Source organism: Arachis stenosperma, chromosome 3 (genome assembly GCF_014773155.1).
Source record: "Arachis stenosperma cultivar V10309 chromosome 3, arast.V10309.gnm1.PFL2, whole genome shotgun sequence".
In the NCBI taxonomy this organism is placed as follows: Eukaryota; Viridiplantae; Streptophyta; class Magnoliopsida; order Fabales; family Fabaceae; genus Arachis; species Arachis stenosperma.
In genome coordinates this window covers 131,373,075-131,383,068 of record NC_080379.1, presented here as the reverse complement: position 1 = coordinate 131,383,068, position 9,994 = coordinate 131,373,075, and the positions used below count along the sequence as shown (strand labels likewise).

At 43.3% G+C, this 9,994-nt stretch overlaps 1 protein-coding gene across 1 annotated transcript; it reads right to left on the bottom strand.

The window, feature by feature from the left end:
* Window positions 1–3,882: 3,882 nt before the first annotated feature.
* Window positions 3,883–4,901, bottom strand: LOC130966699 (uncharacterized). Its single transcript, XM_057891517.1, has 2 exons — window positions 4,862–4,901; window positions 3,883–4,532 (listed from the first exon to the last, which is right to left on the bottom strand). The coding sequence occupies exons 1-2, from the start codon at window positions 4,899–4,901 to the stop codon at window positions 3,883–3,885; spliced, it is 690 nt and encodes a 229-aa protein (XP_057747500.1).
* Window positions 4,902–9,994: the final 5,093 nt, after the last annotated feature.

The following is a 9,994-nucleotide window of genomic DNA, read 5'->3' as shown; positions in this document are numbered from 1 at the left end:
AAGAAGCTGAAAGATCTTGATAAACCCCCAGGAGTTCGAATGGAGCTGAGATGGAGCTACATTATACGACCACAGCAAATCGGTCTCAAAGGAAGTAAAAGGAAAAGTGATATTCAACTGGCTGAAAAAATAGTCATAAGCGTAAAAGAAAGGGCACTCCCCCCGAGTTAGAGTAGGAAAGCAAACCCTCTCCTCGGAATCAGGTACTACCAATTCATAGTTCCTTTCCTGATCTTTACTCTTACAGAGGCAGTGATGTTTCCTAAGTTCCACACAAAACTCAGCATTCACCACAGAAACACACATTAACACAAGGAAGTCCAACCAATCGGACATCCCCTCAGGAACCTTAGAAGACGTCTCTACAATATTTTTGTGAGAAGATATGGCCAACTAGTCCTACAAACAAGAAAGAAAATGGATTACTAAAAAACATCTCGGACAAATATGACACCGAGCAATACAAGCAACAAAAGAAAATCCCAAGACCCACACTAAAGATCCAGGGGCATCTTTGGAGGCAAGTTATGGAATAAGGACTCAGAAAAACCTACAAGTCTACATCTCTACACATCCTAATAGGAAGATAATGCCCCTTTTCAACAAAAGCAACACTCTGAGAAGAAAGCCACAAGCTACAAATCAAAAGTCATCAAAATAACTACCTCCCCAACTCATAGTCTTAGCTTATCAACAAACGGAACTACCAAACAACGAAAGTATCAAGAAGAAAATCAAAACGAGCCACCAGAAAAAATTGTTACTTTTTACAAAGGTTCATCAGTAAAATCATCAACATAGTGAAAGTCATCAAAAGGAGCAACCTTTTGGGTAAAGAAAACAGGTTCATAAAAACCAGAAAAACATGCAGCACAGCAACAAGTAAGCACGACGACGCAAAAAGATTCAAGCTTCCCAACATGCATTCAAGCAAAACCAAAACTTTACCAAAGAACCGAAGGCAAAGCAAAAGAAGTAAAGAAGCAGAAAGAAGAATCAACCTAGAAAAAGGAAGCTTTGAAGGAAATTGAGGACAGAAAAATAGAAACCGAAATCGCCTTTCAGAGCAAAGAAAGCACCAACGATCACCAAACAACGTCATAGGGAGAAACACGAAAATGCAAATTTCAAGCGAAAATAGAAAGTGAGAAAAAAAGGGGAAGTTACGAAATAGAGAAGAAAAATCGTCTTTGTGAAAAGTTCAAAATAAACAAAGAAACGGAGCATTAAAAGAATTAATGAGGTTATTAAATTCTCGTGCATTCCCAAAGCAAGAGACGCGCGTTTTCAAAAGAATAAAAATTCAAAAAGGAAACATTCCGCATTCTAAGGAGAACTCTACAAAGATGAAGTCGACAAAATGCTCGAGTTCGGCTTCGCCAGAGAAGGATCGAAGTCTTAAAATTAAGACTCGACCTCAAAAGAAAGACCGAGCTCGAGCAGGGGCATTGTTCATACCCTGGGCCGAGCTTTATGACCCGGGATGTTTAGCAACGAGACGACTGGCCTCTTCAGGTCAAACTACCCGACCTCTTCTCAAAGAGCTCAGCCAAATTGCCAGGAAAATCCAATAAAGGGACCAAATAGAGGAACACGACCCAAATCCAAAGGCAGCCCAAGCCTATAGAGATAAGGGCGGTTCCCATGAAAATAAGATAAGATAAGATAACTAACTTATCTTATCTGGAAAGGTCACTCTACACCATTATAAATACACTAGGTCACTCTAATTCTACTAAAAACCTGCTTAATACCTTGCTAACTTAAGCATCGGAGTCTCTTGCAGGTACCACCACCCTTCGGTGACGCAGGATCAGCACCACCACCAAGTCCAACAAATCGGACACAGCGGCTCCGACTACCATCATCAAGTCGGACATGACAGCTCTGACCAGTACAGAAGATCTCATTCGAGATCGACCTATAGTTTCAGGTAACCCTCGGAACACCTGGCGTTCTAGCTGGGCTAGGTGGAAGATCCATCACTCTCTGTATGGCACCTTCGGAAACAGGGACTTACTTTTGACAAACATAGACAGACTGCAAGGTGGGTGAGTGAAAGTTTGAGTAGAATTCAACTACCCAAGATAAGTTGGCTTCTCGCGGCTGCCTTCTTAAGAATCCCCACTGTCTCCTTTCAATGCGAGGTTTCACAAAGTCAACAAAATGTGTCAGAAGGATGAGGAAGTGCTCATTATTATAGTTCCGTTCTGCCAGAAGGGGGAACATCCACTCACAGTAACAGTTTGTGAACCATGCAGAATCCCGTGTAGGAAATGCTTTTTCCGCTTCATCCACTCAGATGATCCTCTTCACCCTCTAGGTAGGAGGCTTGACTGTTGTGGAGGGTTGTTCCTTAGCCGGTGCTCTTTTAGTTCCTCTCCTCGCCGGTGTCTTGTTAGAAGCTTTCTCTTTTCCCTTTTTGGTGGCCATCCTGAAAAAGGAAGAAAGAAAAGGGATATCATTTTTAAAAAGCTAAAACTGAGAGGAGGAAAGGCCAAGTGATAATCAATGCCAAAGGAGAAGATAGTGTCTTAAATACATGGTCGTGACAACATGCAAGTAAAACCCGAAATAATATCATGAAGGCATATTATAACAACTAGATGCAAGAGGATTAAAAGCATGCAAGTAAAAGCATAAGAAGCATAGCTCAAGCATCAATAGCAAAATGATTAACACATATACAAAATAATGAGCACTTTTATGTTGACAATTAATGACTAATATACTCAATACACAATGGATTGCAAGGTTTTGTGAAAAAGAGGCATTAAAGTATAAGAATAAAATAGGATAAAGCATAAAATGCCATGAGAGCTTTTTCACAAACACTTGGTATGCACTTTTAAAGGTGAAAGTAAGGTAATTAATCCAAGCATGTATGAGCCCTAGAAGAAAATGTCAATTGTCAAATCACTCCTCAAAATATCCACAAGTAAATATATGGCAAAGCAATCACCCAAATAAATCTCTAACACCAACATAATCATGCAAAAATAGGGAGGAGAAGAGAGAAAGAAAAAGAACCCTAAGAAGAGGATGATGAAAATAGGGAGGTAACTGAAAGTGAGAGTGAGAGAAGAGTAGTAAGAATCGAGGAAGAAGAAATTAGGAAAGAGAGAAGAAGAAGAATGAAGAAGAGAGGGAGAAGAAGAGCAAGAAAGAATTAGGATTTGAAAAGAAAAGAGAAGAAAAGAAGGTTGAAAGAGAACGGAACAAGGTAGCACGCTGATTAAGTGACGCGACGCATTCGACGCATACGCATTTCCCACGCATACGCGTGGGTGAGCAAAAAGGTAAGGGACGCGTAAGCGTCAGTCACGCGTGCGTGTGACCAGGATCCGTGCCAAACGTGCGATTCTAGCCTCACTCTCGCACAACTCTCTATTCAAAATACCCATTTACACCGATTTACACACCCACGCGTACGCGTCACTGGGTTGTCAAAGTAACAGGCGACGCGTAAGCGTCGGTCACGCATACGCGTGACCGCTGGTCGTGCGAGATGCATGATTCCAGCACCAAGGCAGCACAACTCTCGGGCAAATCACACGTTGACGCCGATTTTCACCCCACGCGTACGGTTGCTCACGCATATGCGTGGATCAGCTTGTGCGTGAGACACCATTCCTGCACAGTTCCGGCGCAACTCTCTGCCCATTTTTTTATTTTCACGCACCCACTTGTGACGCGTACGCGTCATCAACACTTGCGCGTGGATGCTTTTTTTTATATAAAATTAAACTTAAATATGTAGAACTGGAAATTAAAACTAATATAACCGAAATGAAAATAATAAAAAGGGAAAATCATACCATGGTGGGTTGACTCCCACCTAGTACTTTTGTTTAACGTCCTTAAGTTGGACAGTCTATGAGCTTAGTCCTCTTCTTGTGCTGGATCCTTCAAGAAGAAGATCTCCAGCTCCTTGTTGCTCCTCATATTCTCACCATGATATAGCTTCAAGCGGTTGCCATTTACCTTGAAGAATGTGGGGCTTGACGGATGGCTTAGGTGGAAGACTCCATAAGGCTCAACCTTCTCCACCTTATAGGGTCCTTCCCACCTTGATCTCAACTTTTCTGGCATGAGTCTCAACCTTGAGTTATAGAGGAGGACCAGATCTCCAGCTCTAAACTCTCTTCTCTTGATATTCTTGTCATGCACAACCTTAATCTTTTTCTTGTAGAGCCGTAAGTTCTCATACGCCTCTAGTCGAAGGCACTCTAATTCCTGAAGTTGCAGCTTCCTTTCAATGTCGGCTCCCTCCAATCCTAGGTTGCATTCTTTCACCGCCCAGTATGCCTTGTGTTCCACTTCTACCGGTAAGTGACAAGCCTTCCTGTAGACGAGGCGGAATGGACTCATTTCGATGGGTGTCTTGTATGCAGTTCGATAAGCCCAAAGCGCATCTGCTAGTCTAGCACTCCAGTCCTTCCTATGAGGCTTCGCAATCTTCTCTAATATGCGCTTGATCTCCCTATTTGACACCTCAACTTGCCCATTGGTCTGGGAATGGTAAGCGGTCGCTACCTTGTGAATGATGTCTTATTTCTTCAACAGACTTGTCATTCTCCTGTTACAAAAGTGAGTGCCTTTATCACTCACGATTGCTCATGGTGATCCAAAGCGATAGATAATATTATTCCTAACAAAAGAAACAACAACGTTAGCATCATCAGTACGGGTAGGAATTGCTTCCACCCATTTAGAAACATAATCGACAGCTAACAGTATGTATAAGAAACCATTAGAATTTGGAAATGGACCCATGAAGTCAATACCCTAAACATAAAAAATTTCACAGAACAACATAAGTTGTTGGGGCATCTCATCCCTCTTGGATATATTCCCAAACCTTTAGCATTGGGAGTAAGAGTCACAATATATGCTAGCATCCTTAAAAAGTGTAGGCCACCAAAATCCAAAATCTAAATTTTTTCTAGCAGTTCTTTGAGGTCCAAAGTGTCCACCACTCTCAGAAGAGTGGCAGGCCTCTAAAATTGACTGGAATTCAAATTGTGGCACACACCTTCTAATTATTTGGTTAGCATCACATCTCTATAAATATAGATCATCCCATATATAATACTTGGACTCGCTTTTAAGCTTGTCCCTTTTATGCTTAGTAAAATTAGGAGGAAAGGTACGACTAACCAAATAATTAGCTACAGGTGCATACCAAGGAACCACCTCAGATACTGCTTGCAAGCTATCAAGTGGAAAAGCATCATTTATAGGAGTGGAGTCATTTTTAATATGTTCCAGGTGACTCAAGTGGTCCGCTACTAAATTTTGAGAACCACTCCTATCTTTGATTTCTGTTCATACCCTGGGTCAAGCTGTCTGACTCGGGATGTTTAGCGACAAGCCGACCGATCTCTTCAGGTCAGTCTATCCGACATCTTCAGGTCAGACTATCCGACCTCTTCTCAAAGAGCTCAGCCAGTGTCTGACCTCTTCACAAAGAGCTCAGACAAAATGCCACAGAGGCCCAAGTGGGCCCAAACGAAGGAACACAGCCCAATCTAAAGGCAGCTAAAGCCTAGAAAAGATAAAGGCGGTTCCCCAGAAGATAAGATGACCTCACTCAAAGATAAGATAGGATAAGATAAGCTAACTAACTTATCTTATTTAAAAAGGTCACTCCACACCATTATAAATACACTAGAGCACCCAAGTATAACTCATACTCTGATTCTACTAAAAACCTGCTTAATACCCTTGCTAACTTAAGCATCGGAGTCCCTTGCAGGTATCACCACCCTCTAGTGACGAAGGTTCAACACCTCCACCAAGTCCAACAAGTCGGACGCGACAGCTCCAACAAGCCGGACACGTCAGCTCCGACCAGCACAGAAGATCTCGTCCGAGATCGACCTACAGTTTCAGGTAACCCTCGGAACATTGGCGCCGTTGCTGGAGAACCTGGAAGTCATCCCGTCACCATGGCAGACGACCATGACAATAACCACGATTCAGATCTAGAGGATAGAATGCCGCACAAAAACGCGAACACTACCCCAAAAGATACTCCTCAACTTAACAACGAAAAGAACTCACCAAATACAAAAATCTTGGAGGCACTTCAAGCTCAACAAGATCGTCTCAAACAACTCGAAAAGGAGGCTGAGCACCACCGAGAAGCCAAGAAGGACCTTCGAAGGGAAACTAGGCAACGTAAAGAGTTAGAAGACAAACTCTTCAAACTTGAAGCAGATTTAAAAGCCAAGACTACTCGATCCAATCACGAGGATAACCCCCGCAAATATCAAGACCTATTCACCAAAGAAATCATGAAAGCTAAGGTCCCAAAGGACTTCAAGGCTCCCGACATGACCCCATACGATGGCACATTAGATCCAAGTCATCATCTCAGTAATTTCAGAAGCAGAATGTATCTCACCGATGGCTCGGATGCAATTCAATACAAACCCTTCCCAACTACCTTAACCAAGACGACAATCAAGTGGTGTTCCGGGGGTTACCTGAAACTGTAGGTCGATCTCAGACGAGATCTTCTGTGCTGGTCGGAGCCGACGTGTCCGGCAGGTGTGTAGCGGCCGGAGCTGGTGTGTCCGACTTGTTGGACCTGGTGATGGTGCTGATCCTTCGTCCCCGGAGGGTGGGGGGTACCTGCAAGGGACTCCGATGCTTAAGTTAGCAAGGGTATTAAGCAGGTATTGAGTAGAATCAGAGTATGAGTTATACCTGGGTGCTCCAGTGTATTTATAATGGTGAGATGTGGCCTCCTACGGATAAGATAAGTTAGTTATCTTATCTTATCTTTAAGTGAGGTCATCTTATCTTTTAAGGGAACCGCCCTTCTCTCTGTAGGCTTGGGCTGTCTTAGGATTTTGGGGCGTGTTCCTCTATTTGGGCCCTTTGTTTGGGCTTTTTTGTGACTTGGCCGAGCTCTTTGAAAAGAGGTCGGGTTGTCGGACCTGAAGAGGTCGATCGCTTTGTCTGTAGAACATCCCGGGTCGGACAGCTTGACCCAGGGTATGAACAATGCCCCGGCTTGAGCTCGGTCTTCTTTTTGAGGTCGAGTCCTTGACTTCGGTCCTTCTTTAGTGAAGCCGAACTCAAGCATTTTGTCGATTCCTTTGTATAAGCTTTTGAATGTAGAACGTTTTTCTTCTTAAAAGCGTGCGCTTTTATATCGGCGCTTTGGAAACGTAAGAGGGTTTAATGTCTACATTAATTTTAACATTAATTGCCCCGTTTTTCTTTGGCTCTTTTATCTTGATTTTGAAAACCCAGAAACGGTTTCTCTCCTTCGCCCTTTTCGTAACTTCTTCGCATTTCTCTCGCTTTCAACTTTTTTCGTGTTGCGGTGTTTGTTTGATTTTTCTGAAACCTCTGCCTGAAGTCTTGCATTTCCGCGTTTTAGTCCAGCGACGTTGCTTTTTTAGGTTGGTACTATCTTTCTTGCCTCTTTCGCGGCTTTACTTTTAGTTTTTTGGTGAAGCTTTGATTTTGCATGTTTGAAAGTTTGAACCTTTTCATGATCTTGCGTTTGTTTGTCGCTGTAAACGTGTTTTCCTTGGCTTTCTTTCGTGCGCTCTTTTGACATTTTCGTTGAGGCTTTCTAGGGTTTTGTTGTTGCTTCTGATAGAGAATCTGCATCTTGTTCCTTGCTTTGCTTGATCGTTTTTGTTTCTGATTTTGAGAAAGTTCGTACCTTTAGCAATTTCTACTTGGCGCGTTTTGACGTTTTGGGAATGCTTTTTTGTTTGGTAAACTGTGATGACTTATACTTCTAAAAATGCTTGCTTGTTTGAGGTCTTTTTCTTGTTTGAAAAATGCTGGGATGCGAACTTCACACTATTTTTCTGGAAACCTTACCTTGTTACTGCCTCCAAAGGATGCCCCAGGACTTTGGTTTGAGTCTTGGGGTTTTCCTTTTCTTGCTTTTCATTGGCTGAGAAGTATTAACCGAGTTGTTTTCTCCTTCGTCCGAGATGTTTGTAGTAACCTCATTTTCTTTTCTTACTTGTAGGATTTAGTTGGCCTCATGTCTTCTCGCAATAACATTGTAGAGATGTCTTCCAGAGTTCCCGAGGGGATGTCCGATTGGCTGGACTCCCTTGTTTTATTGTGTGTTTCCGTTGTGGACGCTGAATTTTGCACAGAGCTGAGGAAGCGTCATAGGATTTGTGGTAACAATGCTCGCGAGGGGGATTACGAGCTTGTTGCTCCTGATTCTGATGAGAGGGTTTGCTTTCCGACTTCCATTGAGAGGGAGCGTTCCTTCTTTTATGCCTATGAGTACTTTTTCAGCCAGTTGAATGTTACTTTTCCTTTTACTGCTTTTGAAACCGACCTATTGTGGTCATGTAATATTGCTCCATCCCAGCTTCACCCCAATTCCTGGGGTTTTATTAAAATTTTTCAACTTCTCTGCCGTGAACTAGATGTAACACCTTTCCGGACTCTGTTTCTTTACTTGTATGTTTCTGCCAAGCCTGGCGGTTCTTCAAAAAAGAAGGCTTCCTGGGTTTCCTTCAGGTCCGCCCAGGGCCACAAAGTTTTTGCTATGTATGATGAGTCCTTTAAGGATTTCAAGAATTACTTCTTTAAGGTTCGTGCTGTCGAAGGGGCCCGCCCCTTTTTTCTTGACGAAAATGATGAGCCTTCTTTCCCTCTAGAGTGGCAGAGGGATGTGAGAGTGTCTCGTTATACTTGGGAGATGCTTGATGATGTTGAGCGTGCTTTTGTTGTTGTTCTTGAGGATCTATGGGGGAAACCGCCCCATCTTGATACAAAAAGGTTTTTGAATGACCCATCTTTGGTTCGGACTATTTTGGGTATTTGTCTGACTTGTTTCTGTACTTATTTCCTTTTTCTTCCTCTTTTGTATTTCTTTGTCGTGACTATTTTTGTGTTTTGTAGAGATGTCAAAGAATAACGACTCTATGAAGGCCTTCAAGAGGGTGAAGAAGGCAACTGCTGCTCTGAACATCTCGGCCAAGGTGGCCGGCGAGGAATCTTCACAGGTCCTCCTGAAGCCCCCTGTGCCGAGTTCCCTTGGGCCGAGGAAAGTAATTCCTACTCCCCAGTTTCATCAAGTCGATCCTCCTCAAACTTCTGCTGCTGCTTCTGGTGCCCCACCTTTGAAAAAACAAAAAACATCCGAACCCTTTAACTTGGATGCTCCAAACTTTGATGCCATTGAATTTGTTGACCAGCAAATTGCCCCCTATGGTGGGCTTTCCATGGACGATGTGTCCCTGTTAAAGCATTTGTATTTTATTACCCAAAATACTGTGAAGATGGCCCATATGGGTGCGGCTATTTTTTGAATAATTCAGGGGATTCCGGTTCATGCTGCCAAATCTTTTATGGAGGAGGCCAAGTCAGAATTTGATCGAATCAAGGGTCCGAAGGAGGAGTTGGAGGTGAAGTTGGCCAAGGTGGAGAAGGAACTGGAGGGTGAGAAGGCCAGCTTTATTGCCCTTGCTGCTTCTCTGAAGCTGGCCGAAGACATGGCTTTGAAACATAAGGATAGCTATGTCTCGGCTTATAGGGAATTGATGCACCTTCGGGAGGAGTTGGAAACAGCTCGGGTTAATTATGGTGAGCTTCAGGGTCATCTTGTGGATAGTATAACTGCTGCCTCCGAGAACCTAATGGAGCAGTTCTGAGTTGTTGCTCCTGATGCCGACTTGACTCTTATCAGCCTGGATAATGTCGTGAGAGATGGTAAGATTGTCCCTGATGACCAGGATGATGAAGAGATTGATCCTCCCCCAGTGCCTTCTCTTAAGGTGTCGACCTCCTCTGTTCCTCCCGTTACATCTGATCCAGATTGCCAGATTCTGAACCGGGATGATGGAACCGTAGATGCCGTGCCCCTTCAGACTCGTCCTCCTTCTCTTCATACTGATGCTGCCGGGAAAGCTCCCGATCTTTAGCTGATCTTTTTCTGGATATTTTGTGTAAATAGCCCGGTTTGTGGGCTTTTTGAACTTTGTTTTGTTTGACGCTT

Bases quoted from the DNA above. Each gene is read 5' to 3' on its own strand.
- LOC130966699 (XM_057891517.1), bottom strand. From the start codon at position 4,901: ATGCTAGCATATATTGTGACTCTTACTCCCAATGCTAAAG. The intron at 4,533-4,861 runs GTTTGGGAATAT...TTCACAAGGTAG, and splicing joins TCTTACTCCCAATGCTAAAG to CGACCGCTTACCATTCCCAG.